Source organism: Salarias fasciatus, chromosome 13 (assembly GCF_902148845.1).
Source record: "Salarias fasciatus chromosome 13, fSalaFa1.1, whole genome shotgun sequence".
Classification (NCBI taxonomy): Eukaryota; Metazoa; Chordata; class Actinopteri; order Blenniiformes; family Blenniidae; genus Salarias; species Salarias fasciatus.
Genome location: NC_043757.1, coordinates 14,822,288 through 14,838,644, shown reverse-complemented (window position 1 = coordinate 14,838,644; position 16,357 = coordinate 14,822,288). Strand labels below are relative to the sequence as shown.

Sequence of the window (16,357 nt, the reverse complement as noted above, 5' to 3'; positions counted from 1 at the left end):
TGTAAGAAAATAAATGACCAAAAATGGTCTCTTCCTGCTCACACAGTTCCTGACTGTCCTTCTCGTCCAGATGGGCATGGAGCTCCAGGGAGAGGGAGACTTGATCTCTGAGCTGAGCTTTCAGCTCCTCCAGCTCTTCTTGGAATCTTTTCTACTTCTCCTCAGAAGCTTTCTGAAGGATGGCCATGTCCTCATCTATCCTCTCCTGGAGCATCTGATGCTCTTCTCTCAGGGTGTTAATGAACTGCAGGCATGAATTGGGCATAATCAGCGTGAACTTGAGTTTGTTTGTGAACCTCCTGCTGATCGGCGTCGGCCTGCAGCTTCACTTCCGCCTCATGCCTGAGATAGTATAAGACGAGATAAGATATTCCTGCTGTTGCCGCACAATGGGAAATTTTGCATTGTTGCAGCAGCAAGAGAACAATAGCAGAATAATCTGAACGATAATAATCAATGTGAAAACCTAAAACCTTCTTCAAAGTTTAAAGGTAAGGTAATGATGGCATAATTTTACCAGTCTGACCCATTCAAGGTGAAACTGGGATCAATGTGGCCCTTAAGCTTAACATATCAGCACATTCCATCGTCTTGAAATATATATATATATATATATATATATATATATATATATATATATATATATATATATAATATGCATACTGCATATGCATCTTTACTTTTTGCCAATTATCTCTTCTTGTCACAAAAAATAAGAGAAATGACTTAACATACACACATTTTAACATGTAAAAAAATATACAAATATCATTTATGAAAGTTAAGGTCCAAGTACTGCTTGTAATGAAGGTTGAAGCATCAAGTCGAAAAATGTGGATACTGCCACCTACAGGGTAATGTGTTTCATTGCAAAATAAAAACACCAAACAGGAAAATAGACGGTAAACGAGATGACAAGTGGAGCCAACTACTGAGAGGAGGTTGAAATGAAATGAATGCAATTACAATCTTAATTACTCTCAACAAGCATAATTATAAAACACCAATCTAACAACGATGTAAAGAGCTGTGCATGAGTGTTAATGTCAGCAAAGAAACATAAGAGCTGCAATGATCATTTTATTTATATTTAATGGTAGAGTATGATGATATATAAACAAAGGTCCAAGAAACAATTCTAAATTCCAACCAGTACTTTCCAATTTAAACATAAATATTCATCAAACCAAATACTTTCAATGAAACAACTACATGTGCTTTTGCTGAATGATCATTTTTTAAAACCCCTGTAATAAAATGTCATGTTGCCGGCAAAGCTTTACTCTCCCAACACCAGGCTGGGTGAATGTTGTGCAGAATGCTGCAATGGCAAAGGACAGCATAAAAGATTTAGCAACAAATTTGAGCAACAATCCTATTTCAAATGCAATCTTTGCTTTTAAAAATGATGGAAAATTGTTGATAAAAAAGCAACTTGTACAAATGACCATTTTTCAGTACAAAAGCTTGTAAAATGTAGTTGTGGTGCAAATCAATGCAGTGTTCTTTTTCTTTAATTGGTGGAAAAACATTTGCAACAGTGAGGATAGTATGTGCAGACTTAACTTGGATCAGCTCATCGAAACAGCCTTTTCATTTGTTGTAGCAGCTACATTTCCAGTTCAGTATCTAGGATTAATGTGATGACTTGGAGTAAAATAATAAACATTAGAAACATAAATAACACTGAAAATATAGTGTACAGTAAACAAATTCCCAATCACACAAAGAAAAAACAATGTTTAAAAAAATGGTAGTAGAAAAATAAAAATGGTTCGTTCAATACCCCATATGATTCCGATACAAACATGAAAAGAAACCGATTTTGTTCAGACGCACTTGAAAATTTCATATATCCAAAAAACCAAGAGTCATCTAGATAAAATGATCACAATACATTAGGTGCTGTGAGGTATTAGCGCCACATTCCTACTGTCCAAGTGTCCGGTTCCTCCACAAGTCTACTGAAAGAACTTGAGGCCCGCAACGAGGAAGAACTTCTCCAGGAAGATCTCTGAATCCAGGACGGCGATGTGGGCGGCCCGGCCGATGAGAGAGTTGGCCGTGTTGGGCAGGGCGTGAATGACATCGTATCGCACAAGATTACAGTCTTTGTTCTGAAGGACTGGCAGCAGCAGATTCTCGATCATCTCAGCATACACAGGACCTGGTCCAGACAGAGGTCCAACAGGAGACAGAGTGTAGAATGAATTTCCCTTTTAAAATCTAATTGTAGTCCAAGTGGTGACATGTCTTATTTCTGAACAAAAAAGAAATGTTTGGGAAACAAACTGCATCATGACAAATCAAGTTATGGATGAGAAGGTGCTATTCCATCATAAAATATCTAAACACAATGCAGAAAATAGATCCAACAGGAGGAAAACGCCTGAAACTAAATCAAAGTTGATGTCAAGGGGAAATGGCATCACATGGGTGACAGCCCATGAGCATGTCGAAATCAATTTAGCATCAGTGCGAGGTTGCGTTTACTGAAGACAAGTGTTCCTACCAAAGCATCATGCCACTCAGGATGTTTTTCCACTCACCTGTTTGTTTGTCCTTTAACGCAGTTTTGCACATCTCTATTCGAGCAGAATGATAGGGGACGTAGCGATCCTGCAGTGACCCCACCAGCACCACGTTTTTGAAAAACTGCAGACCTAAAAAAGTGCAGAAGGACAGCAAAGTTATATTCGCAATCAGACATTCTAAATACAGAGCCTGAACTGCTGGGTAAACAGCAGCGCTGACCAGATTTCTTGCTGAGCTTGTAGAGGAAAGTTTGGCGAGGGTCAGAGTGATCGCGGCACGTCAACTGCAGCAGCGAACCAGACTTTTTCCACTTCTGCATGAACCAAAGGCCTGAAAATCGAGTTTCATGTTAATTTGACACGATCAAATGCTGTGACATCAGACTGAGAACAGTAATAGCAATGCCAAGACCTTTACCTGTGTTAACCAGAGCAGAGCTGTTATACAGAGTACCCAGGTGAGGTCCAGAGAGGGACAGGAAGGTGTGCAGCCTGCTCAGGTAACACTTAAACCTGGGTCTGGTCAACACTGAGCGAACTATCAGATTCCCCAAAGAATGGCCCACAAAACTGCAAACAAGACACACAACGGATGAAGGACTGCAAAAACCCTGACGATTAAAAACAGCTCTGACGGACTTTACATCCGTGTTACACAGTCACAAACACAGGCTGATCGGGGACACTCAACACAGATGTTTTAGTTTGTGGAAAGTAAAAGTGTTCAAGTAACAGGTTAGTCTGCATTTTCTGTCATTGAGCTCTACAAGAGACTGATTATATCTCCATAGTATGAATATATCAACTCATCAAAGACCAGTATTACCGATAACTTATTCCAACATGCTGGACGAGTCACTGACTTAGCCTCTGAGAACATTAGGACATGAAAAGCTGGTTTTCCTTCAAACATCTTACCTTATCTTTGATAATGTGAGGTTGTATATCTGGATGTACTGGATTATTTCATCCAGGAGTCGATCTGTCATGGACTCAAAGTCAGCAAAGGTGTCATTCTGGAGATGAAATAAGGATTAGGTCAAGGTCGAGTTCCACGGTGCGCTGGACTCAGAGCAGTTTCAGCAGGCTCCAAGACATTAACCTGATAACCACTTAATCTAAGAAAAGATAATCCACTTGCCTGATTCCTCTCAGACATTAGGAAGTCTATACGAGCACCAGGCAGTCCAAGCTCCAGGTATGTCTTCACCAGTCTTAAATCTGCGCTGTTACCTGAAGCATTGAAGATGGAAGATAGCACTTAGTTATTCCTCGTAACACAGGCAAAATGATTGCAGAAATAACACCTACCGTCAAGGCCGTGGACACACACTATGAGATGAATTCCTTCCTCGCAGCTTTCGTCCTCCTCCAAACTGAAATAAGGCACAGTGGACGCCAGCTCAGGCACCTCACTGTACAAGAAACCAGGGAGCCTCAGCTGCTTCATTTCTTCCTTGGCCTTGATAAACCTGTAGATTAATAATAAAAAAAAGATCAATATTCATTTGCAACGTGTGAAACATGATGAATGTGTGCATTAGGTTTGAAAGATGACTCACGCTTTCATCTGTGGTGTGGGTGCACACTCATACCACTTGAGGCTGGAAGAAAGGGGGGCGGAGGAGGAAAAAGAGGGTCTTCCTAAACCATGGCTAGCACCGCTGGAGGCAGGATTAGCGCAAACAGGAGCTTTGGATAAATCCTTTTTTTCATGGGGGTATCCAATACCGAGCTGTTCAAAGAGCAGAGTTGCGTCTTGAGCGGCGGCGGCTGGCTCATCATTAGCGACGCCGTTAACAAAGGCGTAGCCGTCCCCCTCCTCGTAGTAGCCGTTCTCGATCATCTCATGCTCCGTCTCGTCCTCATCCTCTTCTGCCGGTAGTCCTGACTGCATTCCCAAAGTGATCGCAGATGTTTCCACGGGGCTGATCTCCGACGCGTCTGTACTCGAGCACGAGCCAAAGTAGTTTTCTACCATGCCGCGTTTCACCAGGTCAGTGCTGCTGGTGGCAGAGTTGCTGGAGGGGCAGGCTGTGTGCGGTTCACTCCGAGATTCCTTCACCGTCCCCGAGCTAGCTGTGTCCTCCAGTCCAAAATCAGAAATGCCTATTAATTTGGTATTTGTTTCCAAGTCAGACATGGGCTTTTTACACTGTGAATCACTAACGGCAAAGTCAGGGTTTGAGGCCAAATCAGCTCTTGCAGCGTTATCCCCGGCAAACGCTACGCTCTGCTCCTGCACTAAGATGCTCGACTTTCTACCTCGCGCTTCAGCTCCACTGGAGCCTCGAGAGGAACCTTCGCCCTCATCATCTGAGGGCAAAGAGTTGATAGAGGTGAGAGAGGACTGGACTCCGCTCACAACACTGGTGTTTTCTGGGATCAGAAGCTCTCCTGCCCCGCTTGGCTTTTGCACTGAAGTTTGTTGAAGAGGTCGTGTTGCAACACCCGGGAGGGTCCTGTCAGGCTGCGGGGCGGCAACACCTGACTCAAAGACGCTGAGCCCCCCATACATCTGTGGTCCTGCAGCAAGCTGAGTGGTGAAGGAGCTGGGTTCGCTCTCAATGCCCGAGTCTGAGAGGCGAGAGGAGGCGCTGGGGGCTCCTCCGTCTGGCAGCCGGATACAGTCACTCTTCACCTGGACTGAGACTAAAGGGGACTGGCTGCGCTGTGCAGCTTCTCTCCCGGCTCTGTCGAACACAGATTCAACAAACTGGGGCTGCTGTGAGTCGCAAAGGTTCGTCTGGGTGATTCCCGGGAAGTTACTACTAAGACGCTGATCGCGCTCAAATGGTAGAAGGACCATTACTTTATCACCTTGGTACGGGTCTTTTAAACTTGGTTTCACCTCAATCTGCTTTAGCCCGGAAGGCCATTGTGAAAGCTTTTGGCCACTCTGGTCTGTTTGTCCATCTTTAAGAAATGGTTGGTTGCATGAAGCAACAGCCCCAGTGCCCGCCTGAGGATTACTTAACGAGTCCAATGTTGGAGGATTTTTGAAAAGAGGTTTCTGACAAGCAGCAGTAGTCATATTGTCGTCCGACACAGCATCATCAGCACGGGTTCCAGAATGTGCTGTTGTGGCACCAGAGTCAAAAACAGAACTGGCATTAGTCCTTAAATAGCCACTTGGGTCTCGCTGCGAGGTATCTCGTTCTCCGTCTTGGTTGAGGGGGGCTTCCTCTTCCTTGTACTTCGCACTGCTGTTGCTGTAAGGAGCCTTGAGGTTCTTATAGCCCACCAACACCACCGAGTCCTTAGACCCCTGTCTGATCAACTTCTTGGAGTTTTCAGTCTTTGAGTTTTTCTTCAATTTGACGGACTTTCCTTTAGATTTAGGCGGTGGATCGTAGCTGTCTGGCCAGGGGTTATCCATGGGGCCACATCTTGACTCAGGAATGGGGCTGGCCGCTGCACTGCAGTCTTTGGCACTGGGCTTGTCTGTTTTACTGTTAACTGAGCCGGTCCTTGTGTTGTGCATGCCCAGCCATGGTCCGTCACGATCTTTCACATGAAACAAAGAAATCGGTTATACTTAAAAGAAGAAAAAAAAAAGTCAATGAGCATGTATACCCAACTGTGCAGCAATACCTTCAGTGATAGAATCCAGATATCGATCCTCAAAGATGATCGGCAAAGAGCTAACGTCACCATCTAGATCCGCACACTCCACTGGAAGTGGAGGCAGAGACAAGAAGTAGGTGGAGCTCTTGATGGCATTAGTCATTTGTTGATGGCTATGAGCACTGATGAGGGAATTTGGGGAAAAAAAAAAAATTAGATCGTAAATCAGACTGAAACACAAACTTCAGCTATAGCATCTGTAGCAAGTTAGAACATGTTCAGGCTTGACATCAGCCACAACAAATTTCACAATCAAGAAAAATGTGCCAGCACAACTTACTGCAACTCCTGATAAGCCAGTGCCGACTGCCGTGGGTGCTCGAGGCAGAAGAAGGCCTCGGCAAACCGTCTCACCTAAAACAGCAGCAATGTACAAAGTCACGATTCACACAGTATTAACGTACATTTAAGCATCTTTTAAGAAATTCCACATACTCGGAGTGTATGGTGCTCCATTGCAAGTCGGGCAGCAACATGCTCCTGCAGGGACACAACCTCCAGGAACTGTCCCCAGAGAGCCATGAGCAGAGAGCAAAGCTGAGCCAGGTTCATGTTTACGAGTTCGGCCAGCTCGTCAGGGGACTCGGCCTTCTGCTGAAAAGTACCGACACAGATGACCCAACAGGGGGCAAAAGTGAACCGATTAGAACAACTGGAAGTCTCAACAATGATTTTGTTCATTGAAAGAAAAAAGTCTTTCAGCCAGTTATATTTGGCACAAAATATTTTTCATTCCTTGATGTGCTGATGATAATTCTGTGCCACTAGTTACTTCTCAAACTGACTCAAAGTGCTCTATCATTAATATTTTGGAATTCACATGCTTCCTATATTTATCTTTATCACCTTTCATTGTCTTGTCTAAACTTTTTAACTCAACTAATGGTCACATAGGGCCAGAGATTATTTCAGCTCTAGTCTGTGAAAGGACCAACACAGAGAGGTGCACAACCAGCAACCCACACACACATTCATACTTATGGGCAATTGACAGTCACCGATGCCCTTAAAATGCCCGTTTCCAGGTTGTTAAAAGGAGGCCGGAATACTCAGGAGCATGGTCACCCACACAGGCTCAGAGAACCATAAAGAAGTTGCATGAATAGCCCAAACCACCTTGCTAACACTGCACTGACCAGCCACTCTCCGACTTACCATCAATGACTATATTTGGGAACAAGTGCAATACACAGGAACCAACAAGAGGCACTTCATGCCCCACTGTTATCTATAGAAGCAACAGCAGCTCTGCAAAAACATTTTCTATCACCATAACTTCAAGTGGGACTAAATTGCAAGGATCTGGGCCCCCACCACTGAGTAATCTGATAAACACTTGTTTCAAATGTCATTCTCCTGAACATGAATCAGCATCTGGGTGCCCGTCTGTCTGTTTTCATTTCATTGTCTGCATTCAGTGATATATCCTCTACATAATTTGATCACACACCTTGGTTCAGTAAATATTAATTAAAATTCTCACTACTGACTCATCTTATCACTTCATGTAAGCTTCTTTTGTTTTTATGAAGAAACTCAATCCAAATCAAAGAGACAAAATCGCCTTCTGAACAACTAGCTAGCCTTGCTTCAACTGCTGGAAAAAAACTGTGCATTAGCATCCACACACACCTGTCCTGACTTAAAACTCAGCAAAACAGCCAATATGATAGATACTTCATGAATTAGGCCCCACTTCAATGTCATGGGAGTCTTGTCACTTCCTGTCTGTATTTTCATTGGCAACTGAACACGGGACCGAGCGGGACCTACCTTAACCTGTTCACACAGCTCAGACAGACGAGCCTCCAAGTCAAGTTGCTCTGAGGAGGGAGGGGAAACAGGACCACAGAGATCAATTGCAACAAGTCATTATTACTAAATCTTATTTTCAGAGGAGCCTGTGATCAAATTAAAGTTGTGTCAGGCAGCAGTGGTGTTAAAAGCATTTTTTTTTTTAAGATGGCGAGACCACAGACAGCTCACAGATTATCTGTTATGAAAGTCTCAGCAAAGGCTCGGTTTTGAAGATGAAGACAGGAATGAGTGCACATGGTGAAAAGACAGCAAGACAGCAGTTCAAGTCTGATGTCTCTTAAAAAAAACAAAAAAGAAGAGGAAAACAAGGAGGGCACGATGGATAATGCAAGGAGAAAACTGTGAAGAGGGAAAAAAGGAAGAGAAAAGCAAGTTGATTGGAGGTATTGGAATGATCAGGACGTACCTATGTAGACGTGCCTCTGACTTCGGGGATAGGGTCTTCTGAGTACTCTCTCATATAGGACTTGCATGCTGGGCTTGGCTAGTAAGATTGCACATATAGGCATGTTTAACCTCTTATATATTGCTTAGTTGGCTAAGATGGGTTAATATCTGATCATCCAAGTGGAATTAGTTTGGAAACAACAATCGCTTGTGTTTGTGTGTCTTCGTAATTAAACTGCATGTTTACTGACTCTTTGCTAAGATTACTATTGCAACAACACATCCTCACTATGGTAAAACTAACCGGTCTCATGACGAATGGTTTTGTAAAAAAAAAACAAATAAAAAATATTAAGATAAGATTAATTATTAATTATATCTGGATTCCCTGAAACAGCTTAGAAGGTTGGTCTTCGCCAGGTCTTTTTGAAAGGCTGATTGTGGTGATATGTGTAAGGACTGGGTGAAATGAAATATGAACACAACAAACTTTGCGTGCAACCGATACAAATACTGAAAATAATAATTAAAAAGAAAACTTCCAAAGAAAGCTTAATAAAGCCAAATAATAAAATGGGACTGTATATCATGGAGTAAAACAGCTCATTCTCAAAGATGACTTCAATTTGAAAGAAAAAAAAATTCATAAAAAACAAAGTCATATTACTGTGAAGTCTGGGAGTTAGGATTGCGTTACTTGACAGGTCGCACTCAGCCTGAGCTGACGTGGAGCCACGAGGCAGCATACCTAGCTCCATATGATGCGAGGCGGGCAGGTCCTTGGTGATGGAGGTGAAGTACCCAAAGAGTCCCTGGTAGGCTGTGAGAAGATTGGAACAAAGTGTGTGGTGCAAACTGAAGGCGTGCTGCAGACAGGGGTCGGAAACCAGGAATGTTCTGCCCTGAAAACACACAAAACACACAACTTACAGGTTACAGAGAGGCAGGTGAAGTCAACCACCAACCCGTATGACTACTGACATAACCACTCTTCTGCTACTACCACTACATATCTATTTTAGTATTTGACTCACACAGAGTAAAGTTCAAACGCTTTTTCCTCCGTCTCAGTTCAGATCAATCTTTAAAATGCATTGAAGCTACAAACATAATATTACTAAACAAAATGTAAACAAAATGTTTTACTATAGTACTGTAGACTTTTACTCATGCGTAATTTACAACAAAATACAAGCACAATTACTGTCCAGTGAACTACATTGTTTAAATTGTACCCCTTGTAGCCTTTTTATGTACCAGTACAGCTTCTTCCAGAGAAATCAAAAGTAGTCGATCTGTTGTAATTCCCAAGCTGCCTTTCAGTAATACATCAAGGAGAGACGAAAAACATTTGCTTCTGTTGTGCCTGGTTGATTGGGCTACATTTACATCTCAGGGGAAGATCTAGTTGGCCACCTTTCTCCATCACGGCAGGCAAATTGTTCCTGGCTAAATGAGACAGTGCTCTGATAAGTTTTTCTTTCTTTTTTATCCCCGTCAATTAACCGTATGACACATCTCCCCATGCTTCAAATGCGATGACTGTAGCAAACCGCTCTGTCGAGATGTAGAGCTGTAAAACCTGTGGCTTCAGTTATGACCATGACATAATTAAAGCCTGCTTCACTGGCAAGCGCCCTGCGACACATGGCTTTGTTAGTTAAACCATTGTTCTCTCATAAAAGTGAAACAGCCATAGTTTAATTAAAAAGCTTGAGCAATACAAGCTCTTTGTCAGCGACTTATCTTTGAATAGCTGGTGATTTTACCGTCTCCAAGTTCAGATGATTTATACATGAACAACATAAGCAATGACACAACGTATATAGACATGCTTAATGCTTTAAAATGGGTTTACTTACATCTGGTGATACTTGCTTGACATAACTGCTGCCAAAAACCACATTTTCCAGAGGAGGGATGACAGAGTCCTTGCTCTGAGCTGGGGCGTTGCGGTTAAGCCATGTGGTTTTCACCGGTCGAGGGAAACTAGACAAACACACACACGGCCATCAGACTCAAGAAATCATCACGAGAATGAGGTACACTGAAACAACTTTTCTCCACTTTGTTTCTACTTCAAAACAGATTGTAGCTTAAGCTATCATGACAAACACTCAGTGTTGAGGGGTCTCTCCTCTTGTCTGACCTGATAAGGGGCTGATGTAGTGCCACTAGGGACGCATGGATGGCTACAGAGATGACAGACAGGTGGAAGTAGTCAAACATGACATTGACGTGTTGGTGGATGCCTCGCTGAAGGCTAAAGTGCAATCGAAGCGCGCGCCCGCTGATATTCTGAAGAGAGCTGGGGTCATCTGGCCTGTAGAAATGACATGGCAAGAAATCACCATTAAAGTACATGCTTTTATTGCATGAGAGACTTACAAAAACACTCTACATGCGGTTAGAATATTGCAACACCTACGTGTAATCACCATCTGTGAAATATAAATCCAAGAAGAGCTGGAAATCCATGTCGTTAAGGGACTCCTCCACCTAAGAATGATTAAAAACAGTGGAACCGGTTCAACGATAATTTACATGCAAAGAAAATGACGACCATAAACACATTTTCTACAAAGAAATCAGCTCTCAAGAGCTTGATGGATTTTGAAGGCCGTCATTGTTGTGACCTATGCCCCATGGACACAGCAGCTGTCCAAAACAAGGCCAGCGCATCCTCTTAGAACAATGGAAACCCCACATTCCTGATGCAGGGCTTTTTTCAAATGACTACACTTCAAAGCAGAACCAACAACAAACACATTCGCCCTGACAGGTGTGCTGCCTTCGAGCAAGTAACCAAAAAAAAAAAAAAAGACGAAACAATTCTATATTTCAGCAATATTTCTCAGGTGCACGGTGCTTCTGGCCTGTAAAACTGTGATTGTATGGGTGTACGAGAAAGACAGAAACAATATTTTCCCAAAAAGTTTCCCACCTACTGCTTTCTATTTCAATTCTGCACACAACACTGCGGGACATATCCACGAAAACACAACAGACCCTGCTGCGATGACTATATCCAACTGTCAAACAAGCACAAGGATATTCTTGGAAATTTTGCTTTATATCTACAACCATCTCATGTCAAATAGTCAAAGCAGAGGAATCACACAATTAAAAACCATTTAAAGAAGGACAACTGACCTTTTTCTCATCCAGCAGCATCATGACTTTGAAGAGAAGGACATCGTTGACCACAACCTCTTCATTCTTGTACAGGATTTGGAAAGTTTTGCTGCAAATGACATCATCTTGGACTGAAGCAGGAAAAGCCAGATCGGAGCCTAAGGGAATGTATTGAGGAGGAGGAGAAGGAGGAAATGAGACAAGTTTGCAAATCTGTGTGTCGTATATCCTACATAAAAGACAATAAAACCACCAGAAAAGTTGAAGGCTGTCAGGAATGATCTGATAATATGACAAAGTCATTATCAAAGGTGGAACTGTTTCTTTTCTACACTATCAAAGAAAGTTGAAAGCCCAAAAACTGAAAAATAAAATATTTAGGGACCGGAATTAGTTGGTTCCTTGGTGATCTTGTTTATTTATGAAACAAAGAATTGAGCTTTTGTGAAATGAGCAGTGAGGTTCCTAAGGGGCTGAGGCATATGCACAAAGCCTTAGAGGAACACTTAGAACAAGGAGTGGCCTTATGAGGGAAAGCAGTGCACTACAAGCTCTCTGCCAACAAAACAGCAAGTAAATCTGCACTTTTCCCTGAAAACAATCCCCATTATCTGAGAGATGGAAAACCATCTAAACATTCAACTCTACTTGAAGTGCAAATATCTCCGAATCGATCTCAACTGCACACAAAGAGAGACAGTTGATAGTATTCTACTGTTTCTACTGTACACATCTTTAAAAAGCAACTCACCTCCTGGGTGAAGCAGACTGGTCTCGACTTTGTGTGGGACACGTGGTGGCACCTTCAGACTGGCACGCATCTGGTAGAACCTGGAAATGAACACAAATCTATTAAAGGACAGCAATGCTATGAAAGACGGCCACGATTGCCAAAATCCTGGATATCATTAGAGTCCCCGTTGAAGGACAACAAACCGCACCGGTTGGCTACAAGTGCTTCCACTTGTAAAAAGACACTACACCTTTCATGAATGAGTAATGAGCACTTTCTTTCGCAGTCAGTCATGCAGTAAACTTCAGCTCTTAAAGCACTGATGAGTCAGGACCAATAAGCAGGAGTATCATCACCCTCGTATAAGGCACCCAGGTACTTAATTGAACCAAAAAAGATGTATAAGTTCTGTATATAATGCAGGTTTTGGGAAGCACTGCTTAGCCTATTTAAGAGCTGTAAAATGATTGTCTACCAAATCGCAGCTTGGATACAACAGTTTATACATTTAGGCTCAAGATAAACAGGATAAATTAGTCACAGATGACTAAGTTTGTACGACAGGATAAAACTCACCCTCTTTGGAACAGGTCCACATTGTAGAACTTGTGGAGCTCCACAGAAAACTCCACTGTGGCCTGGACTTCAGTCATCTTGGGCGTCTACATGCAGAAGTGCCTTACATCATCTGGGACACACCTGTGGGCCTGCCGGAAACAGGATCTCATTCATGATTTCTGCAAGAATGTTTGCTAAAAACCTTTGTTCGTCATCAAAATAAACTAGGATTAAATATCTATGTATTAAACAAAACCTCTTAAAACCGTGACTCTAATCTCCAAGTCATTCAAAGCTTCAGGCAAATCCGATCAACTTCCACAAATATGGAGATATCATTGGGAGGAAAAACATGCACTTATAATACAGTCACAAGGTCAGGCTAAATGTTATATTTAATCCAAGTTATATGTAGACATGGATATGTTCTTACAAAAGACAGACATCTCTTTTGGAACAAATTTGTTTGCAATTTAACATCTAGACCTAATATGGCTGTCAAGAGAAAATACTACGAACATCAATGCAAAAAATAGGAATGAAACACAATACCATCAATTGGTAGTGTTGGAAATAAACAGCCTTCCTTGTCATTAGGGGAAACATTTATAAGTCAAGATTCATTTCAGCCTAATTAAAGAGAAGGTCATGTAGCTAAATTCAGTTGTTGTAGAAGCAAAATAGAACTGGCAAAAATAATTATACAGACGCTCCCTAAATTAGTCATGTATGAAATGAATAAATCATTTGGTGGAGACAGAACCGCATTGTGCCAGAGAAAACCAGCAAGATACAAAAGGCCACCAAGAATCTGACCTGACTAACACAGACACCTCAAACTGAGCGTGGAAAACATATTCGGCATGTCAATGTTACTTTAAATACGGAGATATTGAAACATGCTAGTGTTTTCCAAAAGGTGATGCATGTCCTAAGTTTGAAAGACTATTTTCCAACTCAGCTGAATCGTGCAACCAAACATAATTTGTGCTGAGCTGAATCAGCAGCCAAACTCTATGACAGGTGCCTCTGTTGAGCCTACTTCATAACAAAGTTGCAAGACCTGCAATAGTGACATGGGAAACGTGACACAATGGTGCTGTGCAATAGACAAACAGCTTCTGCTGCGGAGCGTGTAATCCACCAGGTAAGTAAATGTTTACACAACTGTGCAGGGCTCGTGTTGAGTTCAGGGGTCCCAGTGGGAGTAACTGGTTTATCGGGTTCAGTATTAAGACAAAAAGACGATCTTTACACTTCATTTATAATGATAATATTGATATGTGAAGGGAGATGTTCAGTGGTCGGAATGCTGCTCTCATAAAGCAGTCAGTTCGAGTTGGCCTCAACAGGCACACACCCACTAAAAAATAGTGGTTCACACGCCAAAGGGGAAAAAAAAACCCTACAGTTTTTTTTAGAGGAACAAAACACAAAAGAAAAGATCCAAATTCAATCAAATGAATGCAAGCAGCAGCTGGAACACATACTTAAGACACATTGGTGAAAGTAGAAGTGAAACATGTAATCATGTTAAGAGTATAGAAGGTAAGGCCTGGGCAGGCACCAGCTTGTCCTTACAGATTTTTTCTTTTACAACAGCCGGAACAGCTAACACCCGATCCTGTCACACAGTAGTTAAAAACAACAGTCTGACTTACACGCTGTTGTGTGGTTTTAATGTCACTACAATGAGAGGAGTGATACAGGTCCCGAGCTGAATCTCAGTTACAGGTGGCAAGCTATACAAACATTTCACTCAAGGCCCACAAGAAGATCGGGAACGACTCGGCTAGCAGATAACATTTTCGGACAGACCGAGCAAAAAAGTGTTTATTGCTTGCGCGATAGCTAAGAGTGAAAAGTTCTCCACCAACCGAGCAGTTGTCACCGGGTAACATTAGCTGCACAGTTATGCTAATGCTACTCACCATTGCGCTGGCGAGCTAACATTAGCCGCTGGCTAGCCCCGATCTCTGCCGTCTGGTCGTCTTTTCGTTGTGACAGAAAACGTAACTCTCCAGAGTGCTTCAGTCCCTTGATCGTAGAAACAACCCGAGATCCCGAGAGGCACCTGGATATGTAGCCGCCTCTGTGGAGAGTGTTCGCTAAGAGCCAAGCTAACTGTTCTCAATATGAAGAGCTGACAGCAGCTGCACGCTCACCAACATCCAACTGCGCGGTAACTGCACATACCAGAGGCGCAGCTGACGACACGCAACACTAAGGCACCTCCAAGGAGCAAAGAAATGTGCATCGCAAGGAAATTATTATTATTATTATTAATATTATTATTATTATTGCTTAACTGATTCCGTAGCTCACACAGGTGAAACAAATTACTTTAAAAAGTCAATCTTGTCCATCCTTTTTCATCCTCCTAACTTGAAATGATACTTTCTTAGCCAAAACACCACACACAACAAATAAATTTGGTTGAACAGCTGACTTCGCTCTTGTAGATTCAGTTTGTTGTTCCACCTGTCTTAGTACATGTAGTTCATTTAACATTTTTCTATTTTTAATCTATAATTATATCCAGATCAGATTATCTGTTTTCCATCATAAGCAAATCCAAAATGACCAAAGAGCTAGATTTCACCCCCATTATTACACATATGTGTATCTGATTCTGTGCAGAATTCAAATTTAGCTTATATCATGTTTGCTAGAGGCCTATCAATTCCACACACAAAACAAGTGAAAAATAGCAGTATGCAGGGAGGAAGTGCGGGGGAGAGTTACTAGTTTACAATCAGCAAGTTTCCTTTCTTAGTTCTGTGTACACAGTTTGCAATGATAAGCACAGTGATAAGCAGATATTTCTGATCTATTGCATTTCTTCAGACTCCAGATGTTGTTACCTTGTATGAACACTTCATTTGGAAATGAATCAAAATTGTGTATCCTCCTTATGTTATTTTAATGTTTTTGTGTTTGCCTGCCTGCACTGATTTCACTTCTAACTGCGCTGGGAATAATGCCATCCATGCACTTTGCAATTATAAACATCAGTATTCAAAAGTGCAAAGAAACTTGTGATCAGGCATTTTTGTAATTGTTTTTGTAAAATATGCCAGGACGAGTCTCCTTCACTGAGCTTACCCCCAATTTTCAAGCTGCACATTTTGCATCTTGGCAAGTAGTAATTTAATACTGAACACCAGATTTATTCTTATTTTTTTCAAATTGTAACACATATGTTATGGTCTACACACAATAAAGAGCACAACTTTTTGTAGTGTTAGTTATGAGGTTTTTATTTTATTTTAAATCTGGTTGTATTTGTATTTTTTTTCCTAAATAATTAATAAAAATGTGCAGGGAGAATGCATTTCTATGGCCATGCTGTAAGCCCGGAATGTCTTTGGCTCCACTTAGTGAAGGCCCAGCCTGCTGTTTGACAACTGCTGATATTTCAATTAATCCAACAAACTTAATTGTTAATTTCTTTTTTTTTCTGTAACAATGGTTCTCAGAAATAAATCTGATAGCAATGGAAAGTAAGGTGATATTTGATTGTCAAGGAATATGCACTTCTACATTGAGCAAGGTTGAGTTTATG

At 41.8% G+C, this 16,357-nt stretch overlaps 1 protein-coding gene across 3 annotated transcripts; it reads right to left on the bottom strand.

Moving 5' to 3' along the window:
- Window positions 1-1,067: 1,067 nt before the first annotated feature.
- On the bottom strand, window positions 1,068-14,965 carry fam135a (family with sequence similarity 135 member A). Of its 3 annotated transcripts, none has more exons than XM_030106325.1 (21): window positions 14,724-14,965; window positions 12,811-12,941; window positions 12,253-12,332; window positions 11,520-11,659; window positions 10,795-10,865; window positions 10,516-10,689; window positions 10,229-10,355; window positions 9,115-9,268; window positions 8,386-8,463; window positions 7,935-7,984; window positions 6,597-6,755; window positions 6,442-6,515; window positions 6,129-6,283; window positions 4,097-6,041; window positions 3,846-4,006; window positions 3,676-3,767; window positions 3,453-3,550; window positions 2,953-3,104; window positions 2,755-2,865; window positions 2,550-2,663; window positions 1,068-2,167 (listed from the first exon to the last, which is right to left on the bottom strand). In XM_030106325.1, exons 2-21 carry the CDS (start codon window positions 12,885-12,887, stop codon window positions 1,962-1,964), a joined length of 4,218 nt encoding a protein of 1,405 aa, XP_029962185.1. In that variant the 5' UTR covers window positions 12,888-12,941; window positions 14,724-14,965; the 3' UTR covers window positions 1,068-1,961. The 3 variants fall into 3 exon arrangements, with proteins under 3 accessions (XP_029962185.1, XP_029962187.1, XP_029962186.1); XM_030106327.1 differs by having other exon boundaries at window positions 6,597-6,752; XM_030106326.1 differs by having other exon boundaries at window positions 12,811-12,971; window positions 14,724-14,956.
- Window positions 14,966-16,357: the final 1,392 nt, after the last annotated feature.